Source organism: Lissotriton vulgaris, chromosome 4_2 (genome assembly GCF_964263255.1).
Source record: "Lissotriton vulgaris chromosome 4_2, aLisVul1.2, whole genome shotgun sequence".
In the NCBI taxonomy this organism is placed as follows: Eukaryota; Metazoa; Chordata; class Amphibia; order Caudata; family Salamandridae; genus Lissotriton; species Lissotriton vulgaris.
In genome coordinates, this window is record NC_141692.1 from 9,456,756 (window position 1) to 9,483,542 (window position 26,787).

General features: G+C 48.6%; 1 protein-coding gene across 1 annotated transcript in view; it reads left to right on the forward strand.

Moving 5' to 3' along the window:
* Positions 1-26,787, forward strand: part of LOC147718117 (E3 ubiquitin-protein ligase TRIM11-like) — a 335,542-nt gene that overhangs the window by 173,327 nt on the left and 135,428 nt on the right. The window contains exons 6-7 of the mRNA XM_086919194.1: positions 12,516-12,565; positions 16,903-17,025. Coding sequence (XP_086775320.1) covers positions 12,516-12,565; positions 16,903-17,025 — 173 coding nt within the window. The remainder of the gene's footprint in view (positions 1-12,515; positions 12,566-16,902; positions 17,026-26,787) is intronic.

A 26,787-nucleotide genomic window follows, 5' to 3' on the forward strand; every position in this document is an offset into this window, starting at 1 on the left:
TCCATGCCCTCCCCATTGTCGACTAGAGAGTGAGCCGCTAGTGAACGCTTTGAAAACTCAGTGCCTGCTCTGATAGTTTCGAATTTTTCCAACAGCAGTTTTCTAATTTGTGGTTTACAGGTAGTGGAAATTGAACGCGGATTACTAAAGAGGATTTCCTGGTATATGATCTCTAGTGTGCTTTTAACATATTTCAGCCAAGGAATTTGAAAGCCCTTATCCCTTTGCAAACAGTCTACAACAATTTCCCTGCTTAATTCCGCCTCAGGGTTGGCCCAAATTCTGAGCCATGCCATAACTGGCCTCATCTTTACCTGATCTGTAATGTATGGGATCCCAAGTTCCCTGTGTGCAATCTCAGCTGGGATAGACTGAGAGATCTTTAGGATTTTACGAAGAAATTTATCTTCCTCTAGCTGTAGTTTTTTAGAATCCCTGAAGCCCCAAACCTCAGCTCCATACAAGGCCTTTGCCGTACTTATCGAGCCATATAAACACATTACTTATTCTGGCGACCAGCGGCCGAGCCTGCGAGCAAAATTTAAGATGGCACCATTTGCGGAAACCAACTTTGTACAACGTTCCTCAATCAGGGAATTAAACTGGATCTCGCAATCAAATAAAAGGCCCAAATAGGGAAAAGTGCTTACCGTATCCAGTGTGTGAGTCCCTATATTAAACACAAATTTCTTGGAAGGCTTTTTACCTGCCACCATCGTGAAGGATTTGCTCAAGTTCACCGACAAATCTAGATTTTCCATGAACTTTACAAATCCGTCCATGAGGTATTGTAGACTCCGTGCTGTTCGTGCAAGCAGGAACACGTCATCCGCGTACAGAAGTACCGGGATTTGACGCGTTCCTACTTTGGGGCAGTCTACATTCTGGGCGATAAGGGTACTCTCTAGCTCGTTAATATACAGCGAGAACAAAAAGGGCGCGAGAATGCACCCTTGCCTTACTCCGCTTGTGCACGGAAATGGGTCAGTACGCCCCCCTCCGTGCCGAAGCGGACCCTACCGGTGGTATTCCAGTGCAACTCTCTTAGAATATTTATGAGACCCGGGTCTATTCCCTAATCAATCATCATGGCCCACAGTTTGTTCCTATTCACATTATCAAAGGCCGCAGCCAGGTCCATAAAGCCCATGTAAACAGTGCCATTACTTGCTTTAGTGTACTTAGCTGCTAGTAAATACAGATTAAGACACTGGTCACTAGTCGATTTGCCCATTCTGAACCCATACTGCGTGTCAGCTATAATGTGGTGCTCTTCTGTCCAGGCCATAAGACGATTCAGTACCACCCGACCAAGTATTTTATCTGATACACCAATTAGAGATATTGGTCTATAGCATTTAGGATTATCCCTACTCCCTTTCTTGAAGATAGGGACAATTAATGCGGTAGACCAAGATCGGGGAAGACCTAATTTAATAGCCGCGTTTAAAACCCTCGTCAAAATTGGCGCCCACAGATCTGTGTTACTTCTGTATAGATCAGGGGGTGTACCATCTGGCCCTGGAGCTTTGTTCGGTGTCAGGCCTTGAATAGCCTTAGTTATCTCCCCTTACCTGCACCATAATTGCTAGAACACCGCCGCTTGAGCGGGCCCGGTTTCCGGGGTGGCTGAGGGTTTCTCTTGCTTCCTTAGCGGGCGCCATCTTGGGAAGGGCTTTGACGCTCTTCCAGCGCCATCTTGAGTGTACTGGAGGGTCGCTTTGATCCCCACCTGGAGGGACTAGTTAAGGCGGTCCTCGTGTGTTGCGCACATTGATAGATATTATTGGCCAGGTACTGGCAGCTTGTAGCAGCTCTTGCGCAGCGTGGTGAGCGCGTTCTGCTTTTAATACCCTGTTTGGTATTTTTGTTCGTTTTTCTTTTATTTTAACTTGATTTTAACAGGCAGCATTTTTCAGGGCTCTCCCCTTACCTGCACCATAATAGCTAGAACACCGCCGCTTGAGCGGGCCCGGTTTCCGGGGTGGCTGAGGGTTTCTCTTGCTTCCTTAGCGGGCGCCATCTTGGGAAGGGCTTTGACGCTCTTCCAGCGCCATCTTGAGTGTACTGGAGGGTCGCTTTGATCCCTACCTGGAGGGACTACTTAAACCAGTCCTCCGAGCGCAGCGGGATCGCGCAGCGGGTCGGCCTCCGCTTTGCCGGAGTCTTGCCAGAGTCCTGCCAGTCTGCGACCGTCAGCGACCCGGAGGCGGACGGGGCTGGACGGCTGGGTGTCTTTTTTATTTGAACTCCTGTGCTATTTTTTAGGTATGATTTGCTATACCTCGGCAGATTTACTTGCCCTACGTCCCCTTCGTGGGCAATGTCTTTCTATCTTCCCTGGCGGTCGGGCTTCAAGGAAAGGTTGCTCAATCTGCGGTTGGCGTCTTTTGATGTCTACTGGAACCGCGCTGGCCAATATCCCGGCTCCTTTTCAATGCTTTCTTCTTAATATCAGATCTCTGAGTTGTCATTCTCTGGATATCTGGAATTTATTACAGAATTCCAATATATCTTGTTTATTTCTTACAGAGACCTGCCTGAGTGATTGCTCCGCACCTGATTTAGCCAACGCCATCCCTCCGGAATATAACATCTTCAGGAGGGATAGAATATCGGGCAGAGGAGGAGGAGTAGCACTCGTTGTAAATAAAAACATTCCCTGCTCAACTTTTCCGGTAGAGAATATTCAGGGATGTGAAGCCCTCGGTTTCACTCTTCATTTCTCTCCCCTCCAGGCCTGTACCGGGATTCTTCTGTATAGAACCCCGGGACCTGTAGGGCTGTTCTTTGAGGAACTACAAGTAGCTCTCTCAGTCCCCTGTCTTAGATCTGAGCATTGTATTCTTCTTGGGGATCTTGATGTTCACATGGATAATATACTTGACCCCGATGCAATGAAACTTAGTGACATCACAGCCCCATTAGGATTGTCTCCGTTCCTGCATGAACCAACACACAACAAAGGCCATACACTGGATCAGGTTTTTTCAACAAAATCTATTGCTATAATGTCCATACAACCAGTACTGTGGTCTGATCATTTTCTGATTTCCTTTTCCGTGCCTGCCACCGCTCTTACTCGGGTGAGAGAATCAATAGAAACCACGCGGACTTCGCTCCCTTTCCATCTACTTTCGGTGGATATGTTATCTGAGGCCCTTTCCACCTTTCCATGTCCTCTTTTGGGCAATTTGGAAGAGAATCTTATTCTCTTCCACAAATGGCTGATAACCAGACTTGAGACCTTAATCCCCGAAAAAAAGCTTAAATCAGGGGAACGTAGAGCGTCGGCCCCATGGTTCTCTCCCCAGTTAAAGTTGCAACGGCAGGGATGTAAAAGGGCCGAGAGAGCTTGGAGACGGGCCTATGATCCGACTGAAAAACTGACATTTCGAGCGATAACTAAAGCCTACCATAAATCGATCTGGAATGAAAAAAAGGCTTACTTCGAGCGCCGAATTGATGAGGCTGAAAATGGTTGCAAAGAAATTTTTAAAGTTGTTCGGGATTTTACTTCTCCAGCCATCTGCAATCCATCTCATACTCATTCAGAAGTATGGATAAAACAGCTTGCAATCTTCTTTGTTAGTAAAATCACAACCATTCAAGCCTCTCTTTCCCACTCCAGCTTACAGTTGGTTTCGAGTCCGTCATCCCCCCCTTCATTTATGGAGGGTCAAGGCCCTTTTCTCTCAGAAATTCCCCATCTGTGTCTTGATAATTCCCTCGAGCTTCTGTCAAGTTTGAAATCAGGCTCTCCACTTGATCCGTGCCCGGCTAAACATCTGGGGAAGGTGGCACCTGCTCTAAATGCCCTGCTGAACCCCCTTTTGAATTCTTCCCTGTCTACTGGTGTGGTTCCGCGGGCATGGAAGCATGCTTTAATCCTGCCATTGATCAAGAAGCCTACCTTGGACCCCCTTATCCATGCCAACTACAGGCCTATTTTCCTTCTCCCTGCTCTGGCGAAAGTGGCCGAGAGATTCGCACATCGGACGATTTCCAATTTCATCGAAGGAAACGATCTGTTGCATGCCACGCAATCTGGGTTCCGTGCAAATTATAGCAAGGAGTCGGCTCTTCTCGAGGTCACGGATGCCATCAGGGAAGCACTCGACTCTGGGGGAAGAGCCATGTTGGTAATGCTTGATTTGTAGGCGGCTTTCAACACCGTTCCTCACGAACGCCTCCTTGCAAGACTCTGGGAGAGAGGCCTTCGGGGAACGGTGTGGAATTGGCTTAAATCTTTTCTGGCCGACCGCCGGCAAACGATCTGGGCGCCCCCTTTCTCCGCTGATATGGCTCCGCTAGAGGTGGGGGTTCCGCAAGGTTCCATTCTCAGCCCCATGCTGTTTAACATCTTTATGGCCCCTCTGGCGGTAGTCGCGGAGTCCTTTGGCGCCCAGATCGTATCCTACGCCGATGACACCCAGCTCCTATTCACTTGTGATAGGGGCGGGTCATTCGACGGTACACAGATCAAGGATTGCCTTGGTGCGGTCTTTGAGTGGTTCAGGTGTAATGGCTTAAAGTGCAATTCCGATAAGTCCGAACTGCTCTTTTTTGGATGCGCCAGTGAACCAGATTTGAAAGCTTGGTGGCCACAAGATATGTTTCCCCCTGACAATGTGTCTCTCAAGGTCAAAAACTTGGGAGTGATTGTGGACAGTGAACTGTCCTTTGGGCCACATATTTTGTGCCTTTCAGGTAAATGCTTCGGCATTTTACGGATGCTGAGGAAGTTTCTTCCTCTAGTGTCTTTTCAGCATAGGAAGATAATTGTTCAGGCCTTGATTGGATCTCGACTGGACTATGCAAACGTTCTCTTTCTGGGTCTACCAAAATATCTCTTGACCCGTTTGCAAGTAGTCCAGAACTCGGCAGCCCGTGCTATCTACGGGCTCCCGAGAAGAGCAGGTGCCACTGTCTTACTGAACACCTTACACTGGTTACCGATCGCAAAGAGAATTCTTTTCAAAAGCCTGACTTTTGCCTTCAAAGCTCTACAAGGTACTGGCCCTAAGTACATTAGGAAACGTCTCTCCCGATATGTACCTAGCAGGTCTCTGAGATCATCTTATCAATCCAAGATGACAGTCCCGGCTATCAGGCGTGCAAGGTTGGGAGGTCGATCATTCCGCTACCTAGCCCCGAAGGCTTGGAATGAACTACCACTTTCCCTTAGACAGGCTCCCAGTCTCCTTGCTTTTAGAAAAGATCTTAAAATGTGGCTTTTTTCCAAATAATTTCTTCCCTCCTCTTCTGTCTGCATTTTAGTTGTTATGTTGTTGTCTTACTTGCTGATATTCTTCGTCAAAGCGCCGGGATGCTCCTTGGAGTAGCCGAGCGCTATAGAAGAAATAAATTAACATAACATAACATATCTCTGTTAATGAGAGATCTATTTCCGAACTTCGTGTGCCATCCCAACCCCCCTTCTTGGGATGTCTCCTTAGAGTGGTTATAGAGACCCTCAAAATGAGTCACCCATTGATCAGGGAGGATAGCAGTTCTAATAACCGGGGCACTACTGTCCTGGAAACAGGGCCTGTTGATGATCCTCCAGAATTCTGTAAAATCCCTGTTTTCTCCTGCCTCTCTTAGATCCGCCCAGACTTCCGCTTGTAGGGTAGCCTTCCTCTCTTTTATCTTTATTTTATAAATTTGTCTACATTTGGCCACTTCTACCCTGTCCCTGGGGTTGGCTTTAAGGCTTGCTTTTAAGTTTCTTAATGCTCTAGAGCAATTAGTATCAAACCATCTTGGCTGTGTACTAATCTTTCTAGGACCTTTTGCTTCCAATAATTTGTCGGCCAGTTTAGTCAGTGACCCGAATGTCGCCACTAGCTCCGCTCCCTCTATCAAAGGGTCTAAGCAGTCTTCGACGTGTTTTCTGCCTTTTTCCAGGAGTATATTATAGAATTCCTGGGCATTAATTTTCGCCCACCTTAGTCGCCTCCCCTGATCCGTTGGCCTCAAACTAGTGTCTACTTGCTTGTTCCTTTCTGAACGGCCCTTCTGTATTAATTCTAAAACTAAGGGATTATGGTCACTGAAAGTACTCCATTCAGTTCTGGCCTCTATAATCCACGCTTTAGCAAAGGTGGATATCATAATAAAGTCTGTAATGGAGGAGCATCCTCTTCCTTTAAATGTTGGGATGAGCGTGCCCTCTGGACCCTGGGCTATTAAGTCAATCGTGTGTTAGCGTGTGGGTGTCTAATAATTTAGTTATTGTTATTCCCTCATTGCTATGTTCAAAGTGTGGCCCATTCTTGGCCGGGCACGCGGCCCAGTCTACAGTTACAGGGATTAAGTTTGGACAAAGGTGGCAGTTTAATTCTCCCATCAGTATGACAATTGGTTCTCCCCCCCCCCCTTCCTTTGTTCAGCCTCTTGAGTAAGTCTACCATCTAATTCCTGCAGTACAGCATTATTACCATTTATGGGTCCTGAGTTATAGATGTTAAATAACTGTAACCTTAACCCTTGCCCTTGGAATGTTATTGCTTGAAGGGTATGTGATGTCCAAGATGGTAGTGTCCATCTTCCCTCTAGATTAAGGTCAACGTACAATGCTAACCCTCCCTTTGCCCTTCCTGCTCTACTTTCTTAGGCTGGGACGAAGAAGCACTTGTAGCCCTCTATTTGATAGGGAGAGGAGTTGACTGCCCAGGTTTCCTGGAAAGCTAGTATGTGAAAACCATGTAAGTGGTTTCTCCAATCTACATTTTCAAATTTTCCGGCTAGGCCTGCTACATTCCAGACATTATGTTCACCCTTCCCCCTGGCACCTTCACAGCATTAATACCCTGCGCATTTAAGCTGTGTTCATCCCTACTCTTTAGCATAACCCCCTTTTCTCCCCATCCTGCATTAAAGGTAGTTCTACAAGCCCCTTCACCTGTTCACTTCTCTGCAATTCTTGTTCGCTACAATCACTGGACACCCTTCTGTCCGTCCCCTCGTGGTAGTAACCTAATTGGGGTAGTCATTCGTTCTCGTCCAGGGACTGCAGGGGGCTAAATCTATTTTTCCACTGTACACCGCCCTGATTTAATATGGACAGGCCACAGTGTTCATGTTTCCTTGCCCAGTACCCATCTGTTACTCTGCCCTTTCTGCCCTGTGCATGGTTTGAAGGATATGTGGCAGATTTTCTAGGATAGAAATACCCTAGTGGCATAGATCGTATAGCACTCATAGCATTCCTGTTATAATTACCCAGTATATACTCCACTAGGTTTGGATTCCTAAAGTTTGCTTCGGGGGTAAATTTATACATGGTAGGGGACAATGCATTCTATCATTTCGCTCATGGACTGTCTGATAATTATCTATCAGGCTGTGGATTGCGGGGTTCCCTGTCTGTGTTTGTGTTAAATTTAACTGCCCCTTGGTTTTATCTCTATCGTTATTCCCACCTTTTTGTTTGGTTGTTACCCCCAACTGAGCTGGAGCTTTGGGCAATGCATGAACTTGTACAATAGTGCATTGCTCATTTCTTACACAGGTATTCTTAGCTGGTGATTGCCGGGTTGAGACCGACGCTACCGCAGAGGTATTTCCAGTTGGGTTGAAATTATTGGTCTCCTTTATCTTGCCCTGTTTGTGCAATTCATTAGCTATTTTATCTAATTTACTAACTAATGGTTTTATTTGGCGCACTATAAAGGCCTCAAGATGTTTTTGGAGTTCTGCAATTACAGGATCCAACCACCCAGGTGGTATTGAGGGACATGGGGCTTCTATTAGCTCGGCCTCATCCTTTGTCTCGTTTGCCCTACCTCTACTGTGTTTCAATTTTTTGGAGGTGTATTCTTGGAGCCCCTACTTTTACTTCTATTTCGAGAAGTTCAATTTTCAACCCTGTCTGTCAACACCCCATTGTCTATTACCGGTTGGGCGCAAGGGACAACATCAGATGAATTGTCCAGACTACCATTGTGTGAAGTCTCGCATGAGTTTACAACCAAGGTTTGTGTGGGTGTAAGGGGCACAGCTATTGGTGTCATGGATAAGCTCCTCTCGGTGCGCTCAATCTCCCCGGTGACTGTGGAGAAGTGCGGCTCACTCGTTAGAGGAGGCAGACCCTGAAGCAGAGGTCAGACCCGGGACCAGGGTTCAATTCCCGACGCGGCAGGGTCTTGAGCCCAAATATCCGCGGACTCGATAATTCTCGTTTCGGTGCCCACTTGAATCACAGGTTCACACTCTGCAGCTCTGGGCATTAGCTTGCTTAATCTCCACTACGGCCCCACCGCGGCGGGATGCCTGGCTTTCACCTTGGGGGATGCCCAGTACGGGTATCACACAGGGAAAAAAGCCAGGACGGGTTCCCAAGGCAAGCGCCGAGATGCCTCCGGGTAATCGAGCGCTATATAAGAATGCATAATAATAATAATAATAACTACCCCAATGACCTTCCTCAGCATTAAGTCAATCGCCGTTCGATCCCCTATATGTGCTTCTGTAGTGTTATGATCAGGGCCTGTTTTAGTAGTTATAAGGGGTGTGCGTGATTTACCCTTGGTAGAGCGAGTTTTCGGTTTGGTGGCCATGGTATTTAGAGAGTAATCTGCACTATATTCTGACTCCCAATTAGCTCGATACAGGGATGATGGGGTAATAACGAAAGGACCTGCCGCTATTAGCGCATTAAATCAATTTTGACCCCTTCCAGAGGCAGAATATAGTCCGCTCAACCCCGTATTTTAGAATGTCCACAGTCCTGTGGCAGGCGTAATGTGGTGTGAGCCAATACACAAGTACCTGATAAAAAGTCCAAGGGGGGAGGCCCGGCCCGGCCTCCTCTGGCCCCCGATGGCCACAGATGGTCCCGCCCTTGTCCCGGGCTTCTCCCGCGCGCGTCCCGTGACGCGGGGGCTCAGTAGTGTTTTTAACACGCCTCCTGGCGCGGGATTGGCGGCTGGTGACGATGCCGCAAAGCAGTCTGGGTAATGGAGTTTGTCTCCTCCACTCGGCGGCCACTCTGGTGGTGTGGCGGTAGCGGGAGAGAGACCTGGACGAGCCCGGCAGTGTCGGGAAAAGGCAGGTGAGGGCAACAACAACCCCCAAACAGCGCAGAAGAGCCCCCGCTCCACCGGGGCTCAGCAGTATTTTTAACACGCCTCCTGGCGCGGGATTGGCAGCTGGTGACGATGCCGCCAAGCAGTCTGGGTAATGGAGTTCGTCTCCTCCACTCGGCGGCCGCTCTGGTGGTGTGGCGGCAGCGGGAGAGAGACCTGGACGAGCCCAGCAGTGTCGGGAAAAGGCAGGTGAGGGCAACAACGACCCCCAAACAGCGCAGAAGAGCCCCTGCTCCACCGGGGCTCAGCAGTGTTTTTAACATGCATCCTGGCGCGGGATTGGCGGCTGGTGACGATGCCGCAAAGCAGTCTGGGCAATGGAGTTCGTCTCCTCCACTCGGCGGCCGACCTGGTGGTGTGGCGGCAGCGGGAGAGAGACCTGGACGAGCCCGGCAGTGTCGGGAAAAGGCAGGTGAGGGCAACAACGACCCCCAAACAGTGCAGAAGAGACCCCGCTCCACCGGGGATCAGCAGTCTTTTTAACACACCTCCTGGCGCGGGATTGGCGGCTGGTGACGATGCCGAAAAGCAGTCTGGGCAATGGAGTTCGTCTCGTCCACTCGGCGGCTGCTCTAGTGGTGTGGCGGCAGCGGGAGAGAGACCTGGACGAGCCCCGGCAGTATCAGGAAAAGGCAGATGAGGGCAACAACGATCCCCAAACAGCGCAGAAGAGCCCCCCCTAACTACCTTTACATAGGCCTTTCGCAGTCCTTGCTCCACCGCCTACAGATTGTGCAAAATCAGGCAGCAAGGCTCATCCATAAAACCCCAAAATGGCAGTCAGCGAGACCCTTATTGCATAAATTGCACTGGTTGCCAATTGAACAAAGAGCCGCCTTCAAGATTGGCTGCTTAAAATTTAAGGCCCTCCAGCGCAACTGCCCCAATTTTCTGAAGTCACTCATTGTCACGCACTGCCCGGCCCGCAACCTCCGCTCAGCCCATCTCCACCTCCTAGTCACCCTTATGGTTAAACTTAAAAAGCTGGGAGGCCGCAGATTCAGTTACTTGGCACCTAAGCTGTGGAACTCCCTCCCCCTGGCAATTAAGACCTCTGGCACCCTGATGAGTTTCAGAAAGAGTTTGAAAACCTGGCTCTTTTCTAAGTCCAATTAGTCTCTCGGTCGCCTCCTTACAATCATTATTTAGAGCCAGGAAACTTATGTTGTCAGTGCGCTTTATACGTTTAGCTTAACATTAACATTAACATAGTCTATGTAGGTGTTTTCACAGTTTTCTAAGTGTTTTTCAACATAGCACTGGCTTTACCTCCCTTGGTAGGGGGTGCATGCCGTCCTTAGACGTCTTAGCAATCCTACTGTGTGGGACTTACTGTAGGTAACAAGATGGGTAGGTGGCCCCAAATGACTATTACCTTCAGTTGGTCCCACACAGCAGGACTTGCCAGTTCTCGTAACATGCCATGCCCCCTTTGCCCACCACTATGCAAACGCATTCCCTGGTGCGCTCTTGGATGGGGTTTGAAGTCCCCTTCGCTGCTGGGGGTCCTTTAGGGTCCAACTAGCCTACCTCTTACCTCCTGTAAGCCCCACACAGTGGGATTGCTGCGAGGTAGACAAAGGCCATGCCCCCTTTCGCCCAACACTTAGCAAATGCACCTCCTGGCAAGTATGGTCTAAGTTCAGGTTTTAAGTCCCCTTTATTCCTGAGGGTCCCTGGGGGCCAACTAGCCCACTGGGTACCTCCAGTGTGCGCCACACACCTGGATTGCTGAGAGTGGTCCGAGGCCATGCCCCCTTTTTACACCAGTCTGCAAACTGAGCTCCTGGCGCACTGCTGCTTGGGGGATAAAGTCCACTTGTGTCTTGAGGTCCTCAGGACACAAGAGGACCTCATCGCCCCACTAGCAGTGCACAAAGAGGCGTGTTTGCAGAGTGGTGTAATAAGGGGCATGGCCTCGGACCACCTCTCTGCAAACCAGCTATCTGGTGCGTACAGTTGCAGGCAGACTAATGCTAATTAGCCAAAGGGCGCTTCAGGCAGGCAAAGTCTTATATTATCTAAAACTAATTTTTACCATTGTATTTGATTTTAAATATGTATAAAAAATAAGTTGTATGGACTCCTTAGCTTTCTTCAAACCAAAGTTAGCAAAAATATTGTTCTATTGTAACTTATTAGTTTACCTCACAGAAACGGTGTACCCCTCTTCAGTGAAACTAGTTTTTAGTGGCTAGTCACTGCAGGAGCACAGCAGCCCTAAATTCTTAGATGGTCCATAATTATACACTCTGCATGCCACATTATTGGCTATCAGGTTTACCTAGGGGTGGCATACTTTGCTACATGCTCCTGCAAACTGCTCTGGCTGCCATTTCAAGTGAGGGAAGTGGATCTCCCCAGCACTTCAAGCTCTGATAGACTGTCGTACCTTCTTGCTCTTTAGAGTGAGGGAAGTGCTTCCGGTGTGTTGCCTATGCCTCAAGCAACAATCGTAAATGAATGGAATTTATAACCAGGGAATTTTGCCTGTCAGTGCTTCAGGCCCAACCAGACTGCTCTCCTTACCAAGCAAGTCAAGCATTGGAGGTGCTTCCTGTCAGTGGCTCCTGTCCTGATAGTCTGAGCTATCTATCGGGCACTTCAGGCAAGGACGTTGTATCAATGACACAGATCGATCTCAGGAAGACAGCTCTATGTTCCCAGCATTTCAAGCATATCCTGTCCTCACTTGTTTCTTTTGCCTAAACGTATAAGACAAACCATGCTATGATTGTCTCACTGCCCACCGGTATCAGTGATACTTCTTCCCAGTATCATTAAGTGGGTGAAAGATTCATGTATGTCTTCAGTGCCCTGCTGTGAATGCCCCACAGATGTGACCACATCCAAAAATGCATCTATGAGTCCGGCCCTGATATTTAGCTTGTATTTAGTTAAAATGATCTTCACAGTTCATTTAGTTTGTTTTTTGCATGCTTATTTATATTTTTTCTAACACAATAAACCTCACAATTATGTAAATGAAATGAATAAAGATAATTTAAAAATTAATATATTTGATGCTTATAATATTTACATTTGTGTTATGTTTACCTAAATATGGTTCTTGTCTGCTGTTCATACACATAACATAAAAATGTTGTAACAAGTACGTACAAAGTGAGGACAGAAGCAGAACATTACTTTTACATTTTATATATGAGCAATCTTCCAGAGCACCTTCTGATGTAGCGCCCACTCTTTGACTCCCCCACAGCTGTGAATAAATCCCCCACTCAAGGAAGGACACAAAAGGTCCCCCATTCCCTTCAGCAAGTTCTTTGCCTGACTAAGGTTCTACCTGACATCCCTGCCATTCACCGAGGTCAGGCTTCACATCAAGCTAATAACATACAACTAATAAATGTCTTTTTTAAATCTAGACTTGATATAGTCCTAATGTGCCAGTGTTTATTTCAGTTGTGAAAATGTGGACTTTCATTCAATAAAGAAGCCACAGAAGAACAAAGGTAATATGAATTATTATGATTTATATGAATCACTTTTTACCTGATTAAGTTATTATAAGATCTGAAATTTAGAAACTGAAGCTGCACCTGACTAGGTATTCAGGAGACCAGCACTGCATCTTGATCCAGGCTGTACTGATGCGTTGCATGGCAAAAGAGTATTTAAAGAGGCTGTTGCAAAGCAAGAAATTGACAGTTGAGATTCAGAAACAATCAAAGCATTAAGTTGAAGAGCTTAAGTCATTACCAACTCACATAATTCACACAGAAATGGTCAACCATACTACATTGAAATGAAAACATTATGTTAAATCTATGCTTTGAAAAGGCAATGAGTGTAGGTGCCCTTGAGATCCAAGCACATATGCTTTAGTGATATCCCTAAACAATTTTGCACATTAATGAGGGAATGCTTGGTGCTTCCATGCAAGGAGTTTTTAACCCCTTTGCTGCGGGGGGGTCAAATGGGTTTGGGCGTGGAGCTGCTGTGCTCATGATGGAGCTCCTGGACCCAGCCAAGCAAGGGGAGGCTCCCCGGGCACAACGGAACCCCGTCCCGGGCTTTGAGAGTGCGGCAGGCCGGGGGAAGGGGGCCCGAGCTGGGGCACCCGACCCAGGGCCCGGCCGGGCCCCTGGCCCCAGCCGGGAGCCCGGAGGCACAGGGGACACCTCCCCGGGCCCTCCCGGACCCCATCCAGGGCTTCCTCCCACGCTGCAGGCACAGGAACAGACCCGGGGCTGGGGCAACATCCTGGCCCGTCCAGCTGCCGGCTGAGGACCGCTAGGCCGATAGAGGTCCCAGAGTACCTTGTCCCTAGTAATCCGGAGGGAGGCTACCCCTCTTTCTGGGAACAAGTGCGCACCACGAGGCTCAGGGGACGCAAGGCGCGAAAGTACCCGACCTCCTGGAGCCCTCGCTGGGATCCGGGAGGCAAATGGCACCTCATCGGGACTTCCAGGGAAGTACGGCCATCTGGTCGCCCCATAGGAAAGCATTGCGGGCGACCAGATGGCCGAGGGGATCCGGGCGACCAGATGGCCGAGGGGATCTGGGCGACCAGATGGCCGGGCATGAAAGGGAAGCCGCCTGGACCCTCCAGACCCCGTCCCGGGCACCATGCCGCGCGGCAGGACCCAGGACGGAGCCCTGGGTTGGGAGGCCACCCTCCCCAGGGCCCTCAGGGGCCCCGGACGGGGCTCCTGAAACCCAGCCGGGCAAGGGGAGGCTCCCCCGGCACCACGGAACCCCGTCCCGGGCCTTTGGCAGTGCGGCAGGCCGGGGGGACAGGGCCCTGGGCCCAAGCACCCGACCCGGGGCCCGGCGGGGCCCCTGGACCCTGCCGTGGCTCCCAGGCTTGGAGGCGCAGGGGAAGCCTACCCCGGGCCCTCCGGACCCCGTCCCAGGCACCCTGCCACGCGGCAGGACCCAGGATGGAGCCCGGGGTGGGGAGGCCACCCTCCCCGGGCCCCTCAGTCCCGGGGAGGGTGGCCTCAGTCCCGGGCCTTTGGCAGTGCAGCAGGCTGGGGGACAGGGCCCAGGGCCAGAGCGCCCGACCCGGGGCACGGCCGGGCCCCTGGCCTCAGCCGGGGGCCCCAAGCCCAGAGGCGCAGGGGATGCCTTCCCCAAACCCTCCGGACCCCGCGCAGTGGATGGGGGGTGCTGGCTAGGCATCCACTGCCTGCCTGCTCCTGGGGCAAGCAGGCTCTGAGAAAAAAGCCCATCGGGCAGGGGCCTGAGAGGCAGGTACTTTCCCGGGCCCCTGGGGGCCCCGGCGGGCGGGCCCCGGGTGCTGCCTTCCCCCGTCTTGGCATAGCCGGGCCTCACAGAGCTCTGCCTGAGCAAACTCGGAGAAAAAGGTCCATCGGCAAGGGGCTGAGCGGCAGGTGCGTTCCCGGGCCCCTGGGGGCCCCGGCGGGCAGGCCCGGGTCCTGCCTGCACCCGTCTCGGCATGGCCGACCTCACGGAGGCCTGCCTGAGCAAACTCAGAGAAAAAGGCCCATCGGCAATGGGGCTGAGCGGCAGGTGCTTACCCGGGCACCTGGGGGCCCCGGCGGGTGGGCCCGGGTCCTGCCTTCCCCTGATTCAGAATCGCCGGACCTCACGGCGGTCTGACTGAGGGAAAACTTGGAGAAACAGGACCATCGGGAAGGGGCTGAGAGGCAGGTGCGTTCCTGGGCCCCTAGGCCCTATTGGGTGGGCCCCGGGTGATGCCTTCCCCCATCTCGGCATGGCCGGGTCTCACGGAGCTCTGCCTGAGCAAACTCGGAGAAAAAGCACCATCGGCAAGGTGCTGAGTGGCAGGTGTTTACCTGGGCACCTGGGGGCCCCGGCGGGCAGGCCCGGGTCCTGCCTTCCCATGATTCAGAATCGCCGGACCTCATGGAGGTCTGACTGACCCTCTCCCTAGTAATCCGGAGGAAAATTACCCCCCTTTCTTGTAATCCGTGCACACGAGGTGACAGAGGGAACCCAAGGTGCGAAAGTACCCCACCTCCTGGAGCCCTCGCTGGGATCCTGGAGGCAAATGGCACCTCATCGGGACTTCCAGGGAAGTTCGGCCATCTGGTCGCCCCATTGGAAAGCATTGCGGGCGACCAGATGGGCGAGGCGATCAGGGCGACCAGATGGCCGAGGGGATCCGGGCGGCCAGATGGCCGAGGGGATCTGGGCGACCAAATGGCCGAGGGTATCTGGGCGACCAGATGGCCGGGCACGAAAGGGACGCCGTCTGGTCACCCTGTGCCCCAACAAAGGAGTGAGCGGGCGCCCGAGGCATGGCGGACCGGAGGCCCAGGGCCCCAGCCGGGCCCCAGCCATGGAGGCTGCCAGGGGGCGCGACGGACCCCTGTTCTGGGCCCCTGGTGGAGCGGCAGCCCGGGGGACAGGGCCTAGGCCGGAGCACCCGGCCGGGCCCCTGGACCCATCCGGGGCTCTCATGCCTGGAGGCGCAGGGGAAGCCTCCCCGGGCCTGCCGGACCCCGTCCCGGGCACCCTGCCCCGCGGCAGGACCCAGGGTGGAGCCCGGGGTGGGGAGGCCGCCCTTCCTGGGGCCCTCGGGGGCCCCGTATGGGGCTCCTGAACCCAGACAAGCACGGGGAGGCTCCTCGGGCACCACGGAACGCCGTCCCAGGCCTTTGGCAGTCCGGCAGGCCTGGGGACGGGGCCCAGGGCCGGATGACCCGACCCAGGGCCCCGGCCGGGCCCCTGGACCCAGCCGGGGCTCCCAGGCCCAGAGGCGCAGGGGAAGCCTCCCAGGGCCCGCCGGACCCCGCCCAGGCACCCTGCCCAGTGGCAGGACCCAGGACGGAGCCCGGGGTGGGGAGGCTGCCCTCCCCGAGGCCCTCAGGGGCCCCGAATGGGGCTCCTGAACCCAGCCAAGCAAGGGGAGGCTCCCCGGGCACATCAGAACCCCTTCCTGGGCCCTTGGCAGGGCAGCAGGCTGGGAGACAGGGCCCAGGGCCGGAGCACTCGACCCGGGTCCCGGACCGCCCCCTAGACCCAGCCGGGGCTCCCAAGCCCGGAGGCACATGGGAAGCTTCCCCGGGACCTCCGGAACCCGTACCGGACACCCTGCCATGCAGCAGGACCAAGGACTGAGCCCAGGGTGGGGAGGCCGCCCTCCCCGGGCACTCAGGGGCCCCTCCCGGAGCTTCTGAGCCCAACCAGGCAAGGGGAGGCTCCCCGGTCACAACGGAACCCCATTTTGGGTCTTTGGCATTGCGGCAGGCTGGGGGACAGGGCCCAGGGCCGTGGCACCCGACCCGGGGCCCGTCCGGGCCCCTTGACCCAGCTGGGGCTCCCAAGCCCGGAGGCGCATGGGAAGCTTCCCTGGGACCTCCGTACCCCGTACCGGGCACCCTGCCATGCAGCAGGACCAAGGACAGAGCCAGGGGTTGGGAGGCCACCCTCCCCGGGCCCTCAGGCCTTCCAGGTAACCCCCGGCAATCTGGTCGCCCCATTGGAAAGCATTGCGCGCTACTATTGCAACACATTATCTACTGGACATGCTCTAGATGGCGCTCCAACATAAAGAATATACCAACACCTTCCCGACTGGAATCGTGTCGGAATGGAGCCGTCATTAGCACTGAAGGGGTTAAAGGAGATAGTGGGACGTTTGGAGTTCAGTGTACTGGCTAGTATCTCTGCAGTAGACTCAGAATGGGATTACCATGTATTTTTTCTGAGCCATTTTTCACTATTATTTGTCCAAAAAAACAATGTTATTTCCCTCCTGCTTTTATGATACAGACAGTGTCACTTGGACTGCTAGGGGTTTCTTGTCCAGTGCAGCTGGTGAGTCCACTCCACTGAATTTAACATTGTTTTATCTCAGGCGAGGATCAGAACCCCAGGATTGGGCGCCAGGTGTCTGGAATCAAAGTCCCGTTGGTGCTGACACGTCCAGAAGTCCAGTCAGAGCCTAAGGATATTCCAAGAACCAGTATGAAGCAAGTAGGTGAGTGAAGGACCCTTGCACAAGGTATAGTACCGGAAGACTGTTACTGAAATATTGCCCGTCATACATATTGTAGACAGAATATTGACTACCAATATTGTTATGTGACAATACACTACATAACAGTTTTTAGGGCTGACCTCTGACCTAGTTACAGCACTGCTTACAGGACGTGGGGTTTTCCCTGAAAGCTAGGATCGGCCATTATGCATGAGGATTCTTTGAAACTCAGCAAGGCTACCATCACCTGCATATTAACTATGTATAAGGGTCATTCCTTCCGTCATCATAGTACGACATGACACAGCAAGGAAAAACGCCTGAGGGTACCACTTTGGGTATATAAACACAATATCTTTGCTGAGACAGGGAGAGGACAAAAAGGAGTTCCGTGCTGATACACTGAGGCAAGCCGCTGAGGTTCCTGCATGCAATCTAGCTTGCAATGGTCTAACATACTTTGCGGGGTGTCCATCTCGAGACCAAGATGGGGTCCCACAGTCTCTCACTTCAGGCAATGGCGTTGACATTATCCTAGAAGAATTCTTGGCTTTACACCTACATACAGGCAGGTACATCTTCTTAGGGTCACATCATAGGAGTACGAATTTTACTGTCATGTAATTTATGCCTGCGTGTATTCATTGTTTTAGCACTATGGTAGAAATCTACCGTCCTTTTACTCTGTTGGTGCTTATAATCATTTATATCTGTTTCCGTCTTATGGTTGTTTCAGCACACCTATTTTAGGATAGAACGACGCAGGTTCAATAAATACTCATTGAAAACGTCCCCATGGTTTATTCTGTGTATCTCTCCAAAACAAAGTGAGCACGAGTGACTGAGCAAAAAGTAGCACTGTTTTGCACGATCCCTGATGAGACAGAGTTGTCATGTTTGATAGTTGTCAAGAACTATTCTCTCCTTGGTTACAGGTGTTTCTAGTGGCACTGTGAGCTAGCTGGTATGCAGGCTAGCATACCCAGTGGGAGTGTCTAGAATCAGTCTGGACACCAATCCCACAGTCTATGTTGTCTAAACCCACAGATCCTGTATAGGTTTATAGGAACTGCACGATATTATGTGTGTATCTTGTGACATGTTAAATGACATCAATGATGACATCACCCAAGCTACTGATCCTCGAATAGAAACATTGTAGTAATGAAGTTGAGTCTCATACAGCATGGTTAAATATATATGGTGTACACTTCATTAAAGCAAGGTAAAGACAGAGAGATAACAGTGTGAGTTGCAGTCAAATGCCTCAGATGAATTGTGCTTTAATTCAAACACAAGTTACAAAAATATGAGAGAAAAACTAAAGCTTCTCCCTACAATGCATTATTAAGCTGTAGATTTCTATGTAGATGCTGAGGTTAGTAGAGTGCTATAGACGATTTCTATATAATCTGGGGATGTAGGAAAGTGCAGATATTTATTTCGAAAAGTTCCGTGAAAATTCCGAGTTAATACACATTGTTGTAGAATGTATAATCTAATGTTGGCGCACTTACAGGTAGTTCAAGTCACAGTGTGATTGCATGCACTATTATGTTAATTTCAGAAATAGGCACATCATAGTTTGCTACAGAGCATTGTCCTTAGGGCATGCATTATCATTGACTAATGTATAGAAGAGAATGTATTCTCTTAAAGTTCCGTCTTAGGTTAGGCATTTATAAAGAACTTTTTATACAGGCAAATACAGTTTTTTGATATTCAAGGATTCATATGTTATTGAACTCATTAATTTCTACAGAGCCATTGCATTTCTTATTCACTTCCAGACTAGTAAAACAATTCTAATAGTTGCTTAATGTGGGTGATTTCACAATTGTGCTTCATATTCTGTTTGTCTGCCTGTTGCAAAATTATACGTTCATTAGTTCCACTGATGTTATGGAATAATGTCTCTACGTGATTGCCTACCAGTATCACTGGGTCAAGTCACTTGCGATGCCAGTGATGTCATTTGACATGTGATGAGTCAATCATTCAACCAGTATATAAAGCTCACAGCTACTCCAATGAGTGTCCTTTGCTCTGTGGAAGCAGCTGCTCCACCATACCCCAACAATGCCATAACTATACTCAGAAAGCACTCCTGAACAACCAGGTTTTAAGGGACTTTTTAAACTGACATCCCGCTCTGTTCTAACCGAGATGTGATGAGAGGCGATTCCAAGTGTGACGCTAAATAGCAGGACAAACCTCCCACTTCTTGTGTTTGATTTTAGAGACACAAAACTGCCTTGCTTCACAGGATCAAAGAATTTTCACAGGGTGAATATGGAATTGTCTATTTTAGAAGTACAGAGGACCCCAAACATAAAAACCTCTGTGTGCCAGAACAAGGGTTTTAAAAAGGATCCTCTCCCTAATAGGGAGAATCAATGCCTTTAATAGTAGCCTGGCTGCTGCATTCTCTTCAACCTGCAGCCTCTTCAACAGGGGAGCAGACAGGGCCATTACAAGACATTGGCATAGTCCAAGCGGGATGTGACGAGTGCATTAATCACTGTTCTCTTTCACTGAGAAGGAGGCAGGAACACAAATCTTTTCAAAGATCTCAGTAAGCAAAGCATGATCCTATTACTGCTGCAATCTCTTGAGCTATAGACAATAGACACCCAGCAATTCAGCACCCCCTCTCCCATGAGGTGAGAGGGAGCCAAGCAGGAAGATCTCAAGTGTACCAGTTTTACACTAGAGTGTGCTGTCCCAAATCCACTCAAAAACTGTACCCAAACAATTCTTAACCCCTCCCATGCTCATATGAGCTTGTCATAACGGTTAGAACGCTCACACACTGGGCTAATTCCCCTGCTGTGCGAGCATTCTACAGAAACGGGTGTGGCCCTGAACAGCTCAGCTCATCATGTGCACACAACTACCGTGGCTCATGACGAGCTGAGCTCAGGGGCGCTTTGCGCGCCTACCCACCCCCCAGCACAGCGGGGGAATCAGGCCCGCAGGCAAGGGGTTAAAAGCTTCCTGTGTCTCTTTTCTTTATTGAAAGATACAACTCTGTGTCGACCGAATAGGGAACTATCTGCACCCCAAAGTATTCCAAAAAGAAGGGCCAGAAGGGGCTCAAAGGTGAACCATGTGGAACTCTGAATTGAAGCTAATTATAATAGGAGGCATATGGAGTCATCCAGACATGCCAGTGACAAGCCCCAACTCCAATGTTTTATAAACGCTGGAGGAGGATAGTATGTGAAACTGTGTGAAAATCTGCTGATAAGTCTAATACGATCAAGGCAGCTTGTTTACTCTGGTCTACCACAGGTATACAGAGAGTTGTGAAATAATCAGTTTTCCAGCATCTTAGGTGGCCAGCAATAGAGAGATTGGTCTAATATTTTCAAATTGAGTCTTTTCCGCCAATGTTTTTTTAAGAGTGGAACAAGTCTGGCCAATTTAAGCTGGATGGCACTGTAGCTGATTGAATAGGTGTTTTAGGAAGCTGAAATAGGATTAATCACTATAAAATCTGTGGAGGATACAAGCAAGAATGACATGGTCCTACTCTTCCATAGTTATCATGGAAAACTCAAGCAGATTACAAGCCATAGCCTTACTAAACCCACCATGCTCCTCTCAGTGCTCTATACAACTGGGCTCGATTCCAAATTAAATACCATTTTAAACATCTTACCTTTGAAAAAGTCAGGTAACTTTTTGCACAGATCTAGGGCGGCTGAGACTGGTCATAGGAAGGAGAAAACTCTTAACAATTTAAAAGAAATTCTTGCCAGACACTAGATGTTCTGGATATTCTACCTGCAGAAAAGATGTCTGTTGCCTTTTTAATTATTCCAAGGTAACTTCTAAGGGCTTACCTATACTTGTCTTTGTCCTCCCAAAGACAATACCTCCTCCAAAGTCCCTCCAGTTTCATCTGTTGCTTTTTCACTTCTAGCATAGTTCCCTAATGTTTGCTTTCCTAACCACCCCACATGTGGCACAGGTGAACTTAGTTCAGTGCACCAGCGCTAAGTATGGAAGACAGGTTATTGTGACCCAGCAGAACTGATCCCAATACATAGTTGAAGGGAAGTCATGGTGTTACAGTTACTAGCAATCCCCAGAAAAGAATCGGGGGCGCTGTGGCAGCAGTAAATCTATTTTGTTCTGCAGAGAATCACATACACAGCACTAAGAAGAAAACACAGGTATAACTAAAAGTATTTATTACAACAGGGTGACCTGTTTCCTAATACATCTAAATAATCACAAAGGATATCACAAAAACAGCAGGAAGGCATGTTGTAAAAATGTAGGATCACACAAACATTTCTAACATGATTAAAATGTTGGTTTGGTTCGGTTCTGCAAGCTTTATTCGGTATGTACATCAACCAGAAAAACAACAAATGTATGTATACAAGCAATTAAAACATATATGTGGTGGTGAGCCTCAGCAAGGCCTACCAGTGCTAGTGGTTCTCCCTTCTCTGAACAGAGTCCTCAGACCAATAGAAAGAAGTTGGCACAGAAGCTGGAATAGAAAAGATAGAGTTTATTAAACCTCATGGGGTGGAACTACATTCACACAACACCCATTCGGCAATGTATGAAGTAGCACACTGACTGGAAGGAACTTGGTCCTTTTATACCCACACAGGGGCTCAAATGAAGGCGGTACAAGTACAGAATGCTGGTTTCAAATACATATAAGGTCATACATAGAGTGTGCTGGCAACAAGTGGGAGGGGCTGACAGTTCGCTAATTATGGTGGACACATCCTGACAGTTACAAGTTGGGGACAGCTGTAAGCTCAACTGAGCATGTGCGAAGCAGAAGAGGCTAAATATATCTCGTCTCTAGGGAAGATTTCAAGAGCAGTTGACAGGAAGGTAGGACAAAGCACGTGGCGAGCACATGGCAAACAAAATGGTTGCCAAAAAAAAATCAAAATGGATTCCACACAACGGACAAGATAGACTCTAAATACAAGATGTCTTCTGCTAATGCTTAACCTAATCGCTGCTAAATTACAACAGACAACCCTTTTGTTAGTTGAAGACATTCGTTTATCTGGGGTAATCTAGATATGCATCCTGTACATTGATGTTCAACATCTCAGTAATTTCATTCTGTAACATTTGTTGTGCTTTTATGTTTGCAGTATTTCCTTTGGCAGGTGTACAAGCAGTGATGCACATGGAGCAAAGCATAGGACCACATTGTATACGAGTACAGCATGTAAATAGTATCACCAGTAGTATGCATAGAATAGTCAGTAGCTTCCAGCCCCAAGTAGCAAAGAGTGTCCATATCGAGTTTGAAAATGTCCATGTACCAGTCTCTGTGTGAAATTCTGCAGCAATCTTATGCAGTTTTCAGATTGCATCATATACTGAAGGTGAGTGATCGGGTATAAACACATAACAACTGCTACCGATGATGCGACATGCACCACCTCCATCAGCCAAAATCACGTCAAGCACCATCCTATTTTGGAGTGCTACCATCCTTGCAATTTGTAGCTCCTCTCTAATGTTCCCAAGTGCCATAGCTGTTTGATTTGTGACAGCTTCCAAAACGCAAGTTAATCCCCTTATCTTTCTGCTATTCAATGCAGCACCCACAAAGAAGAACAAACCCAAATTGAAATCGACATAATGTTGCAAAGTGGTCAACTTCATCTGCACTTATTGTTCCTTTATATCTATTCTTGGAAATGTCATTATACAGCTTTAAATTCAGGTGATATGATGGAGGGGCCAAGAACACAGATGGTAACAAAAATATATGATTTAGCTCTGGTCACAGAAATTACAAAAGGGCCATTGTCTTTGATAGTCCTCATATTCGTGAAGGCATATGGTGTCAAAATATTGTCCGGTTGGTAATCTTCCCATTCCCATTTAGTCCCTTTAGCTTGAGGATAACCATCTTCATCTTGGTAGCATACTTTATTCAATCGAAAGATGATTCCACCTACTGAGGGATTTCCGAAAGCAAACAAAAGCGCATACCAAGCTTGACATGAACCATTGTTGGAAAACGGTAGAGGAATTAAAGGTGTTCCTCCTTTCTTTTGGTGTGCAGGTATCATCCCACACACCCAACAATTGGTAGCATTCATGGCATTGTGTATATGATGCAACATCTAGATGAATGTGTTATTTAGGGAGGATTATCCATGCTTCTGCCCGTGATAGGGAAGAGTAAAATAGTGATGATCCACTGAAGCTGGAGTAGTGGCAACAAGAAGCTGTCGAGCAGGAGCCACTTTCTCAACAAACCAGGTGATTATCGCCATAACCACCAGAGCAACAACAAACCCTACAGCACAAATAATTATTTTGTTATTTATTTCAGCAACAGCAATATTTGATCTTCCTAAAAGCTCATTGAAAACAATCTTTGGAGCTCTTATCCCTTGGGCAGCCGCTGATTTCTTCACCACGGGCCAAGACGGGTGTCACTACACTAACGCAGGGCTGATCCCTCCTTGCCACATCGGCTCTCCGTTTCACAAACCCAGGGCGGTAGCTCAACCAGTCTTTGTCAACTCTGCAGATTCATTCCTTGGTCTCAAATGGTATCGCGATGCTCCAGGAATCGTGTGGTCCGGGAAGACTTCAGCAGATTCATCAGGTGAGATAGCTTGACCTTTCTCCATCTCCAGAATCTCTCGATGGTGGGTCAGCACAGCAGGTTCCACGGGCAAACGACACACGCTTACAGTGTGTGCTGTGGACCCAGTTCTTCTTGTTCGTTACTCGAACTGCTGTCCCTGTAGTCAGGAGCACCTGCTCCGGACCTCGCCACCGCGGTTCCAAGCTGTTTGATCAGTCAAAGACCTGGAGCATCACAAAGTCGCCAGGACGGAGTTTGTGGGCCTCACTTGTAGATCTGTCAGGAAGCGCTTCTCGAACTTGTTGATGAATAGAGATCAAACTGTCGGTTAACTGTGCCAAATAATCATGCATCAGAACACAAGGAACGGCATGTATGGGGCGTGGCTTAGGAACTCCCCAAATATTCATCGGTTTCCCAAAGACCACTTCGTATGGGGTGAGACCAGATCAAGAATGTGGCACCGATCTTATGGACAACATTGCCAAGGGTAATGCATCTGGCCACTTTAAAGACGTGGAAGCCAGTATTTTCGCTAACTTCAATTTTAAAGTAGCATTGTATCTTTCCACTAATCCTGCTGATTGTGGGTGGAAGACTGTATGGAAGTTCTGTTTGATCCCTAATCCTTTCAGGACATGTTCAACAACTTGCCCAATAAAATGAGGTCCGTTGTCACTCCACAAAAGCTTACAAACACCATATCTAGGGAAAAACTTCTTCAGAAGCACATTTGCTGTGGTGAGAGCAGTATTATCCTTTGTAGGGTATGCCTCTATCCATTTACTGAAGGCACATACCACCTCTAGGACATATTTTAGATGATTGCAGCGTTCAAGTTGGATGTAATCCATCTGCAAGACTTCAAAAGGTGCGGTTGGTGTAGCAAACCCTCCTGTAGGAGTCTGTGCCCCTTTTCCAGGTTTATACTGCCCACAGATCAAACAGGACTGTACCACTCTTTTAGCTGTGCTGGCAATTTCAGGATGCTCCCACACTTGTGTAAGCAATTTAGTTATTGCTAGAGCTTCAACATGTGCTAGCCCATGTGCCATTTGAACCATAGGTTTTAAATAGGCTGCAGGCAGTTTCCATGTATTCATTTCTTAATTACGCCAACAACCCTCATTGTCTAACATTCCTTCTTTAGACCAATGCTCAAGCTCTTCCACAGAGGCAAATCTCTGTATATCCAATACTTCCTCTCTAGCGTCATGCCAACGCTCAGCTTGAGACTTCACTACGTACATGGAAGTAGTGTTTCGCTGCATCCCAGTTTCACGATCTGCAAAGGCATTGCCTTGTCCTATTTTGTCAATGATTTTCTTGTGTGCGCTACACTTCATAATAGCAACTTTCTTTGGGTATGTAAGTGCAGTCAAGAGATTATGTACTAATTCTTCATGCATTATCTGCATCCCTTGGGATGTAAGAAAGCCTCTTTCCTTCCAGAGTAGGCAAAAATCATAAACCACCCCAAAAGCATAGCGGCTATTCGTGTAAATGATCACACACAAGTCAGTGCTAAGTTCACACACTTGTGTCAAAGCTATTAGTTCAGCTGTTTGAGCCGACTTCTGAGGTATGTGAGCTGTTTCCACTACTGTGTCAAGCGTGGTGATTGCATGAGCAGCTGAAGTTGTGCCATCTGGTAACTTCAGACAGGACCCATCAACCCACAGTTCCCCATCTACATCTGGAAGGGGCGTATCTAGCAAATCGATGCAACCCTTTGTCTGTTCCTCAGTAAGGAATATACAATCGTGAGGTTCCTTTGACTGGGACTGAGTTGCAGGATATGGCAACAAAGTGGCTGGGTTCAGTGTCGCGTACCTCTTCAAGGTAATATGAGGTGCTAACAGTGTCAATTCATATACTGTCAGACGAGCACTAGTTAAGTGTTGTGTCTCAGTCTGATTCACAAAAGCATCTACTGCATGGGGTACTAGCACCAACAGTTTGTGTGACAAAACTATCCCTTCACTCTGACGTATGGAGACAGCTGTTGCTGCAACTGAACGGAAGCATCCAGGCAACGCACAAGCAATAGGATCAAGAACTGCAGAAAAATATGCACAGGGACGCTGCTTATCACCATGTATCTGTACTAAAACTGACAATGCACATCCATTTTTCTCGTGTACATAGAGTGTAAAAGCATTCATGTAATCTGGTGTGCCTAACACTAGTGCAGAGCAGAGAGCTTGTCTTAACTGACGAAAAGCGTTTTGGCATTCATCTGTCCATGGAAGGGGGATCGGAGTGTTTTTAGTCAAAAGCGCTAGCAGGGGTTTAAGAATGTGTGAAAAGCCCAATATCCATTGCCTGCAAAATGAAGTCAAACCAATAAACGCATGGACATCCTTCTGTGTGGAAGGTACTGGGGTGTCTAAAATTGCTTGAATGCGATCTGGTGTCAATGCACAGCCCTCCTTAGACAGAAGGTGACCTAAGTAGGTTACCTTCGGTCTACAATATTGCAATTTCTTTTGTGACACTTTATGATGGTGTGTAGCAAGAAAAGAAAGCAAACACAAAGTACATTTTTCATAGAAAAACAGCAAAAGGGTCGAGGCAACAACTTGCACCTGTTATTGAAGTGGCTTATTAGTTAGGTGATGGTGCTTGAAAAACCTCGGAGTACAACCCTATTCACTCCCAATTGGGCAAGACCCAAACCTTAAATGAAAGAATTGTTTTGGAAAAAGCACCCATCAAATGTCATAACATCTTTTTAACATTGAATCAGTCCAAATGCTAAGTATTGTAAGAAGCAGGTCCAGAATTCAGAGACGGTCCAAGTATATCCTTTATTGATTGTTTCCAAACATTAAAATCCAAATACACATAGGAAGTTCTATTAGCCAACGAGTTTCGTCTCTTAGTCGAGACTTCTTCAGGGCTCTAGTAAATCAGTGTCTAATTGTCTATAATGCGTTGTCTTATTGAATTTTAGTACATCTAGAAGCATCAATGTAAGTTTTCATTCATTTCTGATAAAAGCCTGTGAGAGCAATTCTAGGCATGGTTACCAAGACTGCTCGGGCGTATCAGCTGCCAACAAGATGTCATCGACATATTATATGAGAGCCACTCCTTTCAGATAAAGTAAAGGAATCGAGTTGTCGTTTTAAGGCTTGACTATAAATACTCGGACTCTCAGT